The 17786-nt window shown below is 45.7% G+C and overlaps 1 protein-coding gene across 1 annotated transcript; it reads left to right on the top strand.

The window, feature by feature from the left end:
- Positions 1–5769: 5769 nt before the first annotated feature.
- LOC123474536 lies at positions 5770–7463 on the top strand. Its single transcript, XM_045176748.1, has 2 exons — positions 5770–6686; positions 7329–7463. The coding sequence occupies exons 1-2, from the start codon at positions 5802–5804 to the stop codon at positions 7461–7463; spliced, it is 1020 nt and encodes a 339-aa protein (XP_045032683.1). The 5' UTR covers positions 5770–5801.
- The last annotated feature ends 10323 nt before the right edge of the window (positions 7464–17786 follow it).

Raw genomic sequence — 17786 nt, 5'->3', positions numbered from 1 at the left:
CATCAAGGAACGCATCAGGGGCAGCCACACAGCAAGGAGAAAGAGCGGAGAGCCAACAGTATCGGTCAGATAACCGATCGATACTGATTTGGACTTCGGATGGGAAACCTATCTGCAGCAGATGTAAGACGGAGGGACACATCGGGAGAGAGTGTCCAACAAGAACAAACGGTCAGGGAGGCCTGAGGGGTCGGACGCCGGACGGAAAGATCGTGTGCTACGGGTGTGAAGGGATAGGACACATACGTCGCGACTGCCCGAGCTCCAGCGAGAAGGAGGGGTACCACAACAACAACAGCAACAGCAGGTGCGATTCGCTGGAGAAAGTAAGCAAGTAATTGGTCTAGTAGGGACAGAGCATGTAGACCCGGAGGTGCTAGCATGGCCAATTCTGAGAATCGACATCCAGAGGATGGTAGTACTGGATGTGTTGTGCTGGAGAAAAGGGGTGGCTGCCGTGATAGATACAGGGGCGGTAGTGTCCGTGGGTTCGCCCAAATTAGGGAGAGAACTAGGGATAACAGTGACACCATGGCGGCAAATCGTCTAGTATCAGTTGACGGCAAGGAGATTCAACCGGGAGGAGCCGCAATGCTGTCAGTATCAGATGGGAGGATGACCGTCGAGGGGGAGGCTTTGGTTCTGGACGGCTACATCGACCTACTTCTGGGGAAGGACATGTTGGAAAAACTTGGAACGCGGATGAAGATTGGGGCGCTACCGGAGATCTTCATTGGAGACATTGCCATCGGAGCACTGGTGGAAGAGACGATGGAGAAAGCACCGAAACTAGTAGTCCAGAAAGGATGCTGGATCCCACCCCGATCGATGAAAGTGGTCGCAACTCAACCACTAGATTTGAAAGGGTTTGGCGAATGTGCACTGGTGGAACCATCCCAAGCATTGAAGAGGACGCTGGGGCGGATCGAGGAAAGATACTACTGGGCACGCTTACGACAGCAGGTACTAAACTACGTGCGGGCATGTCCACAGTGTCAGGCAAGGCAAAACCCGCCAGGAAACCTCAGGGACACATGGAAATCGTTCGCGTGGAGAGACCTTTCGAAAAAGTTGGGATGGAAATATTGGGGCCTTTTCCCGTGTCGGCGGGGGGCAAGAAGAATATCATCGTTGCGGTGGATTATCTCACCAAGTGGGCAGAGACGAGGGCCGTTCCATCTGCGACGGCCCGGGACGCGGCTGAGTTCTTTGTCGAGGAGATTGTTTTACGGCATGGGGTGCCGGAGGGTGTGACTACGGACTGTGGAAAGTGTTTCGTCGCTGAGTTCACGAAGGAAGTCATGCGTCTAATGGAGGTGGACGATAGAAAGACAACTCCTTATCATCCCCAGGCAAACGGCCTGGTAGAGAGATTAAACCACATTCTGGAGGATATGCTATCGATGTATATAAACAGCACACACACTAACTTGGAAGACATTCACCCCTATATTACATTCACGTACAACTCTAGTGTTCAGGAATCGACCGGAAAGACACCTTTTTACCTTCTCTACGGCAGAGAAGCGCGGTTGCCGGTGGATGTGGTGATGGGAGTACGCGCGACGTCTCTTTCAGAGGATCCTGATGCACTGGCCCGGAATTTGGAAGACGCGAGAAAGATGGTGAAAGAACGATTGATACAGGTACAAGAACGACAGAAGCGGTACTATGACGTGACTCGAAGAGCTACCCCGGAATTCAGCCTAGGGAAAGAAGTACTGGTGTACAAGCCGTTCCCGAAGGTAGGGAGAGCCGAAAAGTTATTTCACCGGTGGCTGGGACCCTTCGTGGTGGTACACTGGGTGTCGGCATTAAATTACGAAGTAAAGAGACCAAATGGTCGACAAACAGAACTGGTGCACGTGGTGAAAATGAAAAAGTTCATCAGAGGGGCCGAATGGACAGTGGTAGACAGAGAAAGTACGGCAGCAGAAGCAAGAAGAATGGAGCCGCAACGCAGCAACCTAATTGCCGGGGGAAAGGACATCCGTGACCGAGAGGCCGAAACTAGAGAGACTATACCCCTGGACGAGGAGGTGCAAAAAGCTCGAAATGAAAGGATGGACGATCAGGTGCGTCGATCGACACGAACCCGGATGCCACCGGTGCGATACGGACAAATGCCGCAGGTGGCAGTGAGGGCTCTTCTCCTTCTGCTAGGACTACTGGGACCGCTGATGGGGGTACAACCCAGCCAAGGACATTCCCAAGAGACTTTTGTGAGGGATGGAGTAATATTCCAATTACAAGGGGAGGTCTTCTTTAGTTACTCGGAATGGGTAGTAGTGACCGATGTCTCGTTCGGAACCATAGAAACGCCCTAAACAAACTACACCTTTGGTTCACCGACTCGGCCAATAAGAAAGAATCGCAGGTGCAGGAGACCAAATGGAGTGCATGGTTACCGGTGCAGATGGTGGAAAGGGCGACGGGTTGGAGCTATTGGGATTTGTACGTGAACGGTACGACACGCTGCGAGAGCCGGTGGCAGGAGGGCCCAGGAGGGCCAAGAGAGGTATTATCGACGTCGGCGGTGCCGCACTGCACTGGCTGTTTGTGGTGGCGACAAGTCAAGATCTAGAAGGACTTAATGGACAGCTGAAGGCCTTGGGAGGGGAAACGTCGGGGATAGTGAGTACGGTGTCTCATCAAGCAACATTAGTGAACGAGACATTACGAGAACTCGGGGAACATGTACTGCCCATGCAGCAGCTGGACAGAGCACACCAATCACTGGAGAAAGAATTCAACAAATGGAGACAGAATGTGGTGAGTGCCGTGAACGCCCTAGAAAGTCAAATGATTATGACGGCGAGGATGGTCGAAGCCTTTCGAGCTGCTCAGAGAGTTCTAGACTGGGCCAGCATGACATTGGAGGACATCGGCATTGGTCTCGCCCTGTTGGCAACCGGCAACTTACCCCCGGAACTCTTCCCACCTACTCAACTGCGGTCGGTTCTTAAAGAAATTCGAGCTTCTTTGGCGATGGGTTGGGCACTAACACCCGCTTTGCAGAATGGTGACCTATGGAGGGCATACCAGGAAGCCCGGGTCATCGTAGCGGCCACAACAAACGGGCTTAAACTATTCATTCATTTGCCAATAATTGAGATTACTAAGACATTTGAGTTATATCGAACATTTGTGTTGCCAGTGTTTAGTGCTGCAGGTAACGTGGGTTTTCATTACGCACCCATTCCCGCATTTCTGGTGGTAGGGCGGGATCGGCAAACATTTATTGAATTGACGGAAGCCGAGGTACGCTCTTGCCAGGGAAGGGCGAGTTCGGTATGCCCGCCCAGTAAAGCCATCTAACGGGAAAATTTTAAGAAGACTTGTGTGATGGCGCTGTTCCTGCAAGACACTGACAAAAAGAAAACGGAGTGCGATCATGTTGTAGTAGAATGGAGAGGCCCTGAAGCCATTTAACTGGGCCACCGAAGATGGGCAGTATCAATGAATAATCCACGCTCTCTGGTAATGGAGTGTCCCCAGCAGACAGATTCGAGGGATTCTTCGAGAGTGGAGCTGCCGTTGGTCGGCATTGTCGAAATCCCGCACGGTTGCTCCATTCAAACTGATGAGTGGATTTTGCAGGCCAGTAGGCAACACTCATTATCATCCACTAGGAAGGGGAAAGCCTTTGCGTCACGTCTAAAAGGGGTAAACTGGGCTGTAGCTACAGACGCCCAGGAACAAGGAAGCATGACGAGTGGGAAATCTACGAACTCATTGCTGCAGACTTCATTAGAAGCGTCCTTGAAACGGATCGGCGGTAGTCTGACGAACACAGCTAGTTTTGGTAAAACTATCCGTGCTTGGAAGTAGACGACTCGGAGAGGGAAAAACGAGCGGCGGAACATCATACATACCCATTCGAGCTATGGGGTGTGGGAGCAGCGTTGTTTATGGCCAGTGTAGCTGTGTTCAGCATCCAGTGGAGCCGCGAGAGAAAAGGAGACGTTAATATGGCCGACCTTCGGGAACGCCTACGGATGGTGGAGGAGTTCGTAGAAGAAGAAGCTAAGAAGCGACGTGCGCGGTGGTGGAGTACCATGCATTGTCTCACCGAAATAGACAACCGTGTGACAGCACACGAGGAAACTTGTTTGACGACACTGCGTGATCTGGAATCGTCCATTGAGCATCTAGCCTAATGACGATGTTTTTTTTTTTTGGGGGGGGGTCCCCTGTATCATGTAATAACGTTACCGGTTTTCTTTCGGGAGGGTATGTTATCAATTTAAAACCTAGAAGGACTTATATACGTCAACGTAGTTTATATTTTTTTTTGTTGTTTGGGTTTTTTTTTGTTCTTTTTCTTTTCTTTTTTTTTTTGGTAATGCATTTGGGGACGAATGCAGCTAGAGGGGGGATGTCACGTTCTCAATTACCACGTTATGTGATCCGGTTAGTATTCAATATTACCGGACGTGTGACGTCAGTGTTTCCCCCGTATATAGTCCCCCCGTAGTCGTGTATCCGGTCTCAGTCTTAGTCTTGTTAACCGTGAATACAATGCATTTCTACAATACAATTCTTTGTCTCTGGTTAGACTGATATCAGTGATCTTGTGAATACGTGTATACTTTATTTGAACAGGTTATGGGCCCAGGACTTCGGCTACGCTACTCTTTGATTAAACCTTAAATAGAACCTGAATATATTTACTACATTACAGATTGTATCGAAAGTCAAGAAAATGGCAGCTTCTAGTCAACCGATTCAAGAAATCAGGCGGATTGCCAAATTGAACGGGAAGAACTGGTCATCATGGAGATACGGTGTAAATTTGTTGCTCGAAAAGAACAGATTGAATCGAGTTGTATCGAGACAAGAACTACTACCACCAGAAGTAAGCACCTTTAGCATTTAAGTGTAAATTTGTGCATCAATATCGGACTGAGGATCGATAAAAGGAGAATGTAGAAAAGTCTAAAAGTAAAACCCACATGTGAGGTCGGACTGAGGGACGACAAAAGGAGAATGTGGTAGAAAAGCCTAACAGTAAAAACCACTTGTGACGTCGGACTGAGGGACGACAAAAAGAGAATGTGGTAGAAAAATCTATCACTAAAAATCACATGTGGCGTGATTGAATCTCTTGCTGTAATATGCATGTTCATTAAACTCACTAAAAAAACTGTCGAACAAGTATACGTCTGAGTGTGGTGAGTTTCTTTTCAACACTCTCGACGATCACTTCCTTTGTAGTTGTAAAGAGTCAGAAATAGAACAAAAAACACAATTACTAATGCATATTACACTACGATATAATTCAAAGATGGCTTGAAAAGGTCCCATGAAGTAAAGTAAACGACAAGTCGAGTACAATACAGCACAGTATTTTACTTAATCACAATTTGTCTACTCAGTTTGAGAGAATATATATTGAGCATATGATTTACTTTAAAATATGTATCTATACATGGTTGACGGAGTATTAATGTATTGCTTCTTGGATATTCGTTTCATAGACCATGAATGCTGAAGCTGATATAACGAATCAAAACCTCATTGATACATGGCTACAAAAGGACGTGGATGCACGGACCATAATCTACTGTAATATAGAACCACAACTTCAAGTTATCATCGAGGGATGCACAACAGAAGCAACAATGTGGGAACGCTTGCTCTTGCTATTCGCCCAAGCCGCTGCTGCGAATGCCAATTTGCTCCTGGCAAAATTTTTTAAATATAAATATGAAAAGGTACTAAACTGACACTCAATCCATGTTTATGGCTCCTTTAACAGTTGTGTGTCTGCATCGTGTTCGGTTACAGAACACAACGTCATGAGCCACATAATGAGACTCACGTCAATGGCCGAAGAGCTGAGAAATCTTGAATCGCCGCTCACGGAACAACAACCGATCATGAAAATTCTACATTCACTACCGACGAGCTATCGTGCCTTTCAATCAGCATGGTTAAGTGTTCCAGCGCTTGAACAGACTATACAGAACCTTACGGCACGACTCATTGGAGAAGAAGCCTTAACTAAAAATATCAATAAAGGAGAGATGGATCCAGCAGACGTGGCCTTATTTGCTGGACAAACTCACCCATCCGCTGGAGCATCTGACGTTGCATTCCACACACAAAGGGGTAGAACAGGAAGCTATCCAGAATTCAGAAGAGGAAGTAGAAGAATTCGTGCCAGAAGCTGGGTTTTTCGTGGAAACAGAACTGACTTCAATAATAGTCCAAACTATGGTGACACTAACTCTACTATCACCTGTTTCCACTGTCGTCAAGTGGGTCACAAGTCTTACAACTGCCCCATCAAACGGAATGATGAAAGAAAACAACAAAGAGATGACAGTTTCAACAAGAGCCATAATTCATTTGGCTGTATCTCATCATCACTCTGTATTGTTGCAAGACAACCGGATCACTGGTACGTGGATTCTGCTGCTTCGAGTCACATGGCGGACAAGAGATCCTTTTTCACCACATTTAAGGAGATACCCACAGGTGCTTGGAAAGTAAATGGAATTGGAGGAGTACAACTAGAAGCACGAGGCATTGGGCACATCAATGTAACTACATTCATTGAAAGAGAAGAAACGAAAGGAACTTTCTTAGACGTGCTATTCGTACCGAATCTATTGGTTAATCTCTTTTCTGTTGGATCGGCCATTGAAGCGGGAATAGAAGTTCATTTTAAAGGAACAAAGGTATTAATCAGATGGATATATATATTTTAAAAAAAGTGATAATTAAACCGTTGCTTCGACATTATCTACACCGTTGCTCGTTCATATCTCAGGCATCGTTCAGTAAAAACAACACTACCGTTATGATAGGAGAGAGAATCGGGGATTCGGGGCCGTTCACATACTACGTAGTGGGATTTTGGCGGATTTTTACCCCCCTCCCTCCCCCTTGTAGTAGATTGAAGTGTTCGGGCTGACTCCCCCCCTTGAAATTACGTAGTAGTTCGCTTGACCCCCCCCCCTAAAAAATATAGGCCTATATATATTTCGAAAATCAATTATTTCTGTATTAACCGGATATAATTGTAACCGGATTTTGTTTAGACATTCTTAAGTTTCATTCCACTCACAAACGAATTTCAAAATACCATAACAGTCGACTGCTCATGAGGAGCTTTCGCCAAAAATAAACAACGACAGCGTTGCCAGCTTAGGAAAAAAAATTTTTTTTTAATTGGAAAATTTTTGAAAATTTGTTTCTACTACGTATCAAATCCCCGGGCTCCCCCCCCTCCCCACGTAGTATTTTGAAGTAATTTGTCTGACCCCCTCCCCCTCCTAAGCCCACTACGTAGTATGTGAACGGCCACTTCTCTTTATCAGCTGAGTGTACTGGCGACAACTGTAAACAACGTGAAGACTTTGCAACCACAGCAGCCTCAACAGCGTCTGTCCACTTACTCCATCAACGGTTTGCACATGCAAACTGCAGAGATGTACCCAGAACAATCAAGTTAAAGGCCGTCAAGAATACCAATCTCGACCCTGGACAAGATAACACCGCCAAACCGTGTGATGGCTGCATGTACGGGAAAATGCACCGACTAACTTTTCCAACAAAAGGCAGAGAGAGCTGTGAAAATTGGTGATCTCATCCATGGCGACGTGAGAATAGTCAATGTCATGACTCCAGATGGTTGCAAGTTCTATTCACTACTGAAGGATGACTATACAGAGTTTACCAACGCAAAACTATTGAAGAAAAAAAGTGACGCGGGTACACATGTCATTGAATTTCAAAAGAAGATCAAGACCCAAACGGGACATTCAGTCAAGATTTTGTGAATGGATCAAGGAACGTAATATCGTGGAGAACAGTTTGACTAGTGGAAACAACAGTCTGGAATCATTCATCAAACAACCTGCCGATATACCCCACAGCAAAACGGCGTCAGCGAAAGGGCAAACAGAACAGTAATAGAGGGCGTCAGAAGTTCGCTCTACAACGCTCGTGATTACCGACAAATTCCAAACACAGGAAGTGACGTCCAAGAGCTATGGGGAGGGTTTCTCTGTGCGACAGTCTATGTCAGGAATCGGATTCTAACGGCCCAAACGAACACCACTCCCTATGAAAAATTCTTTGGAAAGAAACCATCCGTAGGTCATTTAAGAGTGCTTGGGTGTCAAGCCAAAGTGTTGATTCCCTCTGAACTGCGACTAAAATAGACCCAACCTCTCAAAATGGATGGTTAGTTGCGTATTGTGAAAACACAAAAGGTTGGCGTGTGTGGAACCCTCAAACAACAAAAATCATTGACTCGCGTGACGTCATATTTGATGAAACAACATTCATCGGAGATGAGATTGCCAGTCCAACATCCGAAGCAAAACAAATCTGTGGGAACCGTTTCGTGTCGTTATGGAAACATTGGAAGCGAATCAACGTATTGAACAACCAATATAAATGGAGACCAAAAAGAGCGAGCACAGAACGATGCCATTGAATTTGAAGAGTTAATCGATGAAGGTAACAATTTCGTGGTTCCTTTACAATATTCTGGGTCAACAAACTAAGGAAAAATCGTTTTTTTTTCACACAGAAGTTCGAGCTGTAGTTGGTGATGAAACTCATGACAGTGTTCCTGAAAAAGAGTCAGTCAATGAACAAACCGCTAGCCCAGTGGCCACTTTACACGATTATTTCTATCAAACCAGATCCGGAAAACTTTACAGCAAGTCACTAGGTTTAGCAGCAGCGTCATCAGACCTTGAGAAGACAGTCAACATTTCCGAGTTGGAGGTGGATGAGCCTCAGAGCTTCAGAGAAGCCCAACAATCCAAACATGCCGATAAATGGATGGCTGCGTTCGAAGAAGAATATAGATCCCAAATAAACAACAAATCTTGGGAACTTGTCTCTCCTTCTCAACTGCCGAATGGATGTGTGCCTATTCGACATGAATGGATCGGGAAATATAAACCTGGATACGGAGATGTACCACCTCGTTTTAAAGGACACCTGACGGCAGTTGGCTGCGCTCAACGACGGCTTTGATTTTGACGACACGTTCGCTCCAGTACCCCGAACTGAGTCGTTTCGTATATTTATGTCAATCGTGGCTACCGAAAATCTGGAGATGGTGCAAATTGATATAAAAACAGCCTTCCTCAACGCAGACCTCGACAAACCGATCTTCATGAATCAACCAGAAGGTTTTCTTATACCAGGAAAAGAAGATTGGTGGGTACTTCTAAAAAAGGCACTCTATGGTACGAAACAAGCACCGATGTTATGGAGCAAAAACCTAAAAGGAAAACTAGAAGCAGCAGGCCTCAAGCCGCTTACCGCAGATGGGTGGGTCTACATTAGTGTTGAAAGGGACGAGGCCGCAATACTTATTCTGTACGTGGAAAATGTCTGTTAACGACAGAAGTAGTTAGTAATAAATCTAAATTTAAGTGTTGGTTTTGTATGTCTGTATGTGTGTGTGTGTGTGTGTTCGTGTCATTGCCGAGGGGCAGACAAGTCTGAACTTGTCTGACCTTGGCTAAACTAATACTCTTTGGTTTTGCTATAGGTTACCCTCCCTTACACTTCCGCCACCCCATTTACACCTAAAGCTAATTGTTCGCGTTAGTGCCCATCTTTTGTTCTACCCCTTTTTCTGCATTTCTGCCGTAGTCGAAGACGGAGGGAGATGCGGCAACGAGGTGATTCTTATTCGTTTTCGTCGTGGCTGCAGTCGCAACCTGTTGTTCGCGTTTTCGCCTTTGTAACCAGGTGTTCGTGTTAAATACATCGCAGCGTGGCCCTTTTGGCCACTGAGTTAGCCACATTTTCATCTCGATTATTTCGGTGGTTAACATTTTGGTGCATCGACCGGGAAATTCATCGTTCGTGTTTATCTTCGCCATCGCCTATCCCTTCGCGTGGCCATTCATCCCTGGGTATCCCGGCTCATCATTTGAACACTTCAATCAGGACGTAAGCATTGTTAGCTGGCATAGTTTTGTCCGACCTATGGTGGTTGGTCTATTCTTGTCAGTATTTGCTTATCTCGTCCTATTTACCATCGTCGATACCTTTTCAGGCCCGTCGATTGGTAATGTTCGGTGTCCAACACACATTTGCAATCGTCGATACCTTTACAGGGCCGTCGATTGCTTATTTTGTTTTCGTCTGAACACCTTTACAATCGTCGATACCTTTACAGGGCCGTCGATTGTTCATTTCGTTTTCCTCTGTGCATATTTCAATAGTCGATACCTTTTCAGGGCCGTGGATTGATCTTTTCGTTTTTCGTCTATGCACATTTACAATCGTCGATACCTTTACAGGGCCGTCAATTGTTCATTTCGTTTTCGCCCGTCTTTAATATTTTCAATCGTCGATACCTTTACAGGGCCGTCAATTGTTAATTCCATTTTCGTCCGTCATATTTTCAATCGTCGATACCTTTACAGGGCCGTCGATTGTTAATTCCGTTTTCGTCCGTTACATTTTCAATCGTCGATACCTTTACAGGGCCGTCGATTGATAATTTCGTTTTCGTCCGTCACATTTACAATCGTCGATACCTTTACAAGGCTGTCGATTGTTAATTTCGCTTTCGTCCGTCACATTTACAATCGTCGATACCTTTACAGGGCCGTCGATTGTTCGTTCCGTTTTTCGCCCGTTTCTCTAATTTTTAATCGTCGATACCTTTACAGGGCCGTCGATTGTCAATTTAGTCTTCGTCCGTCTCTCTAATTTTCAATCGTCGATACCTTTACAGGGCCGTCGATTGTTAATTACTTTTTCATCCATCTCTCTAATTATCAATCGTCGATACCTTTACAGGGCCGTCGATTGTTAATTACCTTTTCATCCATCTTGTATCGTCGATACCTTCTTAGGACCGTCGATTATACAGTGGTGATTCGCAGAGGAAACTTTAAGTTACCGAAAACTTATTTGCCTAGTGAAATGGCTCAACCACGGACACGTGACGGCAGCACAACTGGTATGCCAGATATTGGTATTCCGGTTCATCGTAACAAAATTGATACTGGAGTTGGCAGTCAAAGTCGATCATCAGATTCCAGAAGTTAAATATCCCTTACACCGGAAGAACGACTTCGAGCAATTGAGGTAGCACGGGTCGAACGAGACACATTAGTCGTTATCCTTGAGCAACAGTGTCTTGAGATAGAGCAGCTGATTAGTAACCGTGGTCGCCGTTCCATATTAAACCATCTTAAGACACAGATCCATATTCGTTTGGATCAAGTGCGAGATGCCCATTTCTTGTTTAATCAAAGCTTATGGGAAGCCAAGAAGCCGATGACAGATGCCTATAATTATATTATATGTATCGAGATTCGAGTCCGAGGAGTATCACAACAGGTAGATCATTACCTTGATGATCGACGTAACTCCCCAGATTCTACTGCCAGTCGTGCTACACGGAGCCAAGCTGATGAAGAATCTTTCTTCACCATGGATGAATATCGTTACAGTTCACGGCCGCAAACGCCTGATCCGACGTTAAGGCAATCAATGGACAGAACTAACGATCGATATAGATTTGATACCTCTCGACCTGTATCAACGATTGGGAGCCCGCCCACGTCTGAGTACAATCCTAGACCATTACAGCAATCGTGGAGAGGTGGTCCACCACCTCCTTTAATGCCATCGTTCAGCAGCGATGATTGGATTAACAGGCGTACACCTCCACCAAGGGGAGCTTCAGCGGGGTTCAGCCCAAATTGGCTAATGAATGCGTTACCACAGATAAAAATCACGCCATTCAATGGTGATCCAAAGGAATGGCAAACCTTTATCTCTTCGTTTAAGGACATGATCCATAATGAGGTACCATCGGACGCTCAACGCCATGCTTTCTTAAAGCAGTTGCTCACAACAGAAGTTCGTTCCTACATAGCCGAATACTTGGACAATACGTCAACTTATTATGATGCCTTAGTAGAATTGAAAAAGCGATATGGTCAACCACATGTGGTTGCTCGGAGCCATTTGATGGCCCTTATTAATCTTCCATCGATCCCAGATGATGATTCAGAGGTACTAGCCAAGCTCAATCGAACTCTTCATGGAGCCATGCATGCCCTGAGGACCGGCGGATATGAGCAAGACTTGGAATCGGGAATGACTCTGGAACACGTCGTCTCCCGTTTACCTCCGCGAATGAGAAGTAGCTGGGGCGTGAAAGTGTACCGGATGACTCCAACACGAGCTACTCTCAAGGATCTAGCAAAGTGGATAGACGAGATGGTGATGGGTGAATTGATGACCAGGCCGTCTACTCATAGATCACCAGCTGCACAGAAGGAAAAGAAAGCGGGAAGTGCTTAGCCTTCCACCAAACCAAATCCTCTCTTTGGTAAAGGTCCTGTTGTTTTTCACACCTCCAAAACTCCACCAGTCAAGAAACCGCAGCAAAGTCCTACCTCTGAGAGTAATTCGTCAAAGCTGAAGAAACGCGTTATTAAGAAGTGCATTTATTATGATAACGCCCATTCGATAAAAACCTGTTCCACATTCAAAGAACTAGATGTTACAGCTAGAGTGGAGTGGGTAAAAGAGAAACGATTATGTTTCAGGTGTCTGATTGGAACACATCGGGGAACTGAGTGTCCCACCGAAATCGTCTGCAACATTGGGAACTGTGGTCAACGACACCACCCTCTATTGCACGGAGCACCTCGAGTTTATCCCGTGAATGCTTCAACCACTCAAAATGCAGGCCAGCCATCAGCAAAATCGTCTGATGGTCGTGCAATGACCATTAAAAACAGGGATACGGCTATCAACACTTCCCTAGCTATCGTTCCTGTGTTACTTCAAGCTAACGGGGTGGAAATAGAAACTTTCGCTTTTCTAGATCCAGGAGCGACCGTTAACTTAATTCGAGAAGATGTAGCTAAACAGCTCAAATGCAAAGGGAATGCAAGGAATGTATCCTTTGGCTCGTTTCACGGCCAAGACCCACAGTTTCAATCAACTACGGTTAGTCTGACTGTGAAGGCTCGTGATAGATCTTTCGAATCAGATTTAAAGCCGGTTTCTACTGTGCCGACTCAGTACCTAAAGTTACCATGCCCACCGAAGGAGTTAATGGAGATTTGAAGTCGTTACCCTCATCTCAAAGACGTAAAATTGGTTGATGTTGGAGAAACAACCATCCTTATTGGAGCGGGAAACCAATGGCTGCACTTACGTCTCGATGAAAGACTACCTCCTGTTGGAACCGACGCTCTCTTTGGTTTATTGACGCCATTTGGTTGGACTTGCGTTGGCGATCTAACATTAGGGACGCAGCAGCATGATTCAACGGTTTGTCGTTCAAACAAACCACTGATGACGGTGCAAAAACTCTGCTACCTTGTACAAGAATCACCGACGGAAGCACTACTTTTACGTGAAGTCGAGAAATTGTGGGAAACGGAAAGCTTTCCAATTGTAACTCCGACTCAACCGCTAGAATCAACCGAGGATAAACAAGCGAGGAAGAAACTCGATGCAACTATTCAATTCGACGGAACCAGGTTTGAAGTAGGTCTACCATGGGTTCCAGATGCTATCGCATTACCCTACAATTACAATAGTGCATTGCGTCGACTTTTCTCTATCGAAAACAAATTCGTTCACAATTCTAATTTTGCTGAGAGATACAAAGCCGTAATCGATGACTATGTTGCAAAGGGATTCGCGCGGCCTCTCAAAGAAAGTGAATTGAAGGGCACCTTTGGGAGAAATTGGTACCTTCCCCATCATGGTGCATCCTCGAAAACCCGAAAAGGTTAGGGTGGTCTTCGACGCTTCGGCAAACTTTCAAGGAGTTGCGCTCAACGAAGTGCTCTTAAAGGGTCCCAATCTCATCAATGAAATAGGTGATACCCTTCTACTCTTCAGAGAAAAATCGGTGTCTCTATCTGGGGATATTCAACAAATGTTTCTTCAAGTTGGCGTGAAGAAAGAAGACCGTTCCGCCCTACGATTTCTATGGCGTCCACCTGGCTCTCGAAAAAGACCCACCGTATATGAAATGCAGCGACAAATCTTTGGATCAGTTTCATCCCCTTTCATCTGCTCCCAAGTACTACGACATATTGCTGACCTACTTCGTGAAGAATTTCCTGAAGCTGCTGAACGAGTCTACAAGAACTTCTATGTAGATAACCTTCTGGATTCTTTTTACACCGAAGATGAGGCTAGTCGAGCGATCAAAGATTTTACAGCATTGCTAAAAAAGGGAGGATTCTATCTGAACCAATGGCTCTCTTCATCTCGACGGGTATTGTCACGTGTACCAGAAGGTGATCGTAATCAGCCTCGCCTGAATTTGGATCTAGAGGATTTGCCCACGGAGAGAACCTTAGGTGTTTTATATGACAGCGAAAGTGACAGCTTCATCTTTGATGTTAAAACCGACGTCGAAGCGAGTACTAAGCGTCGGATCTTGAGTGCTTTGTCCACCTTGTATGACCCACTGGGGTTTTTATCACCAGTGATCCTTAGCGCCAAAAGAATTCTACAAGAATTGTTGCTTGTTGGTGTTGACTGGGATGACCAAGTTCCCGAAGTAATTCAACACCAGTGGAACAAGTGGACTACTAATCTTAGCCAGCTCGAAGCGTTCAAGATCCCGCGAGCTCTAACTTCATCTAGTGACATCCAAGACATTCAGCTGCATGCCTTTTGCGATGCATCCACCGTTGGGTTTGGCTCTGTGGTATATCTACGAGTAACCTATCGCAACAATATCGTCGCCGTAAATTTCGTTACGTCAAAGTCCCGCGTGGCACCCCTTCCTCCGCTGACCGTTCCGAAATTAGAACTCCAAGGAGCAGTTGTGGCACTACGCCTTGTGAAATTCGTCCAATCGACCCTTCGTATTCCCATCACTCAAATCATCTATTGGTCTGACTTCAGTGGATAACCTCAAAGACATGTCACTTTCAGACGTTCGTCGCAAATCGAATATCTGAAATCTTAGAGCATTCCCAACCAACTGAATGGAGACATATCCCAGGTATCGAAAATCCAGCTGATGAGTGCAGCACAGAACTTTTCCCTGATGAGATGATGGAGAATTACCGTTGGGTTAATGGCCCAGACTTCTTACGCCCCCCTTTTCGTTCGACATCAACCATCCCAAAATCCTGCCTCACGATCATCCACTCACGCGTTTAATCGTCATGAGAGAGCATGATCTCCTGTTTCATCCATCTCCAGAAAGACTGCTCAGCTCAATAAGGTCTCAATATTGGATCATTAAAGGACGAGTGGCTATCAAAAGGTATCTGCACAAGTGCTTTACTTGCAAACGACATAGAGCTACTCCCTGCATTCCTTTAATGGCCCCGCTTCCGCGTCATCGTCTTATTCCGTTCCAACGTCCATTCACTCATGTGGGTTTGGACTATTTCGGCCCTTGCAACATCACCATCTTTCGTCGCAAAGTAAAACGATATGTTTTGCTGATAACCTGTCTCAACACTAGAGCGGTACACTTGGAAGTTGCAGCCTCACTCGACTTGTCGTCTTTTTTTATCGCCTTTGCTTCCTTCACCGCCCGAAGAGGTCGTCCGTCAGTCGTGTATAGCGACAATGGAACTCAAATTGTTGCTGGGGACAAGGCAATCCAACAAGGCATCGAGCGTCTCAAGGAGCAAAACATTGTTGGTCAAATGGAGAAACAAGAAATCGAATGGCATTTTTCACCACCATTAGCTCCACATTTCGGAGGCGTTTGGGAAAGTCTCGTATAATCAGCAAAGGTGGCTCTGGAAGCCATTGTGGAATCACGTCCGCTTACCGAAGAGCTTTTACGTGGTTTCGTGATTCAGGCCGAATCGTTGTTGAATGAACGTCCACTGACCTATGTCAGTGTGGACCCTCGAGATCCCGAACCACTTACCCCTAATCACTTCTTGTTAGCGCTGAACTCGCCTAACACCGAAGACGAAGTCATCAAGGACGAGAAACTGTATTCTCGAAAACATTGGAAAGCTATGCAAGTCATGACGACACACTTTTGGCGCCGATGGCTTCAAGAATATCTCCCCACACTCACTGACCGTCGAAAATGGCTTTTCGATAAGAAGAATTTGGCTGTGGACGATACCGTGCTTGTGGTGGCCCCGAACTCTCCTAGAGGACATTGGCCTATTGGTCGAGTAGCTCGGATCATCCCCAGTCCAGATGGAATCGTCAGGTCGGTGTTCGTCAAGACCTCTACTGGAGAATACCACCGCCCGGTGTCCAAATTATGCCTATTAGAATCTGAATGTATCTGATGTTACTGATGTATAATTGTGTCTCTCTTTAATCAGTAACAGGCCCCGCTGTTAACGACAGAAGTCGTTAGTAATAAATGTAAATTCAATTGTTGGTTTTGTATGTCTGTATGTGTGTGTGTGTGTGTTCGTGTCATTGCCGAGGGGCAGTAGTCGAAGACGGAGGGAGATGCGGCAACGAGGTGATTCTTATTCGTTTTCGTCGTGGCTGCAGTCGCAACCTGTTGTTCCCGTTTTCGCCTTTGTAACCTTAGGTTCGTGTTAAATACATCGCAGCGTGGCCCTTTTGGCCACTGAGTTAGCCACATTTTCATCTCGATTATTTCGGTGGTTAACAATGTCATTTATGCAAGTAACATAAAGGAGTCATTGAAGACCTTCATGAATTACATGACAAGTGAATTCTAAATTTGCAACCTTCCACCTACCCGGTTCCTCGGATTAAGCATGGAACGTGACAGGCCAAGTAATCAAATCTTTATTTCGCAACGATACACCATTCTAAGTCTAATCGAGAAATATGGCATGGTAAACTGTACACCTGCCCTTACGCCCGCTGACCCCAACGTCCGCCTTACTGCGTCGATGGTGCCAACGAGCGAGGGAGAGAGAGTTGATATGACAAAAATCCCATACAAATCAGCTGTTGGAGCTCTTTTGCATCTTGCAAAAGCCACACGCCCGGACACCGTGTACTCAGTTGGTCAAGTAGCGAAGTACTGTGCAAATCCGCAACCAGCGCCCTGGAGAGCAGTAAAAAGAATATTAGCCTATCTGAAGGGGACCTGTAATCTTGGAATATGGCTTGGAGGTACCAATGAAGGAGTCGTATGCTATGGAGATGCCGACTACGCTGAAGATGTAGACAATCGAAAATCAACGTGAGGCAGCATCTCTTTCCTCCGAGGCAGCCCGGTTTCCTGGGCTAGTCGGCAACAGAATACAATTGCCCTTTCAACAACCCAGAGCGAATACCAAGCACTGGCAGAGGTGTGCAAAGACACGGTGTTGTTGAATAGATTTTATGCTGAACTCAACCCAAATAAAAACAAGTCGAACCAAGAAGAGGCATTATCGGCGGTCCCAATCTTTTGTGATAATGAAAGTTCCATCAAGTTGGCAAAGAATCCGGAGTTTCATAGGAGGACTAAGCACTTCGATGTCAAAGTACACTTCGTAAGAGAACTACAAGAACCAGGACAAGTAAGCATCACACATGTCAAGTCTGAACACCAATTAGCTGATATCTTCACTAAGCCCTTACCCGGACCAAGATTTACAACACTACGAAAACGAATCGCCATGGGGATTTCTTCAAACAAGCCAAGTCATGTTTTAGGGAGAGTGTTGAAGATACTGAATCAGTATGACAAACATGCCCTTGGCTATTACTGTTTAGCAATTAGGATCGCGATCAGCTGTGCTGGAAGTTTCCTTCCCTAGCTTCTTCTTGTCTTTGGGCTTACAGAGTAAGGTAACGTTTTACAGCTGTCTACTCGTGTAGTATTATGTGGGTGTGTTAAGGCTTGT

This window comes from Daphnia magna, linkage group LG7 (assembly GCF_020631705.1).
Source record: "Daphnia magna isolate NIES linkage group LG7, ASM2063170v1.1, whole genome shotgun sequence".
NCBI lineage: Eukaryota > Metazoa > Arthropoda > Branchiopoda > Diplostraca > Daphniidae > Daphnia > Daphnia magna.
The sequence above is the reverse complement of the archived record's forward strand: the minus strand, read 5'-3'. Positions and strand labels throughout refer to the sequence as shown.

Bases quoted from the DNA above. Each gene is read 5' to 3' on its own strand.
- LOC123474536 (XM_045176748.1), top strand. From the start codon at position 5,802: ATGAGCCACATAATGAGACTCACGTCAATGGCCGAAGAGCTGAGAAAT. The intron at 6,687-7,328 runs GTATTAATCAGA...TCTCTTTATCAG, and splicing joins TTCATTTTAAAGGAACAAAG to CTGAGTGTACTGGCGACAAC.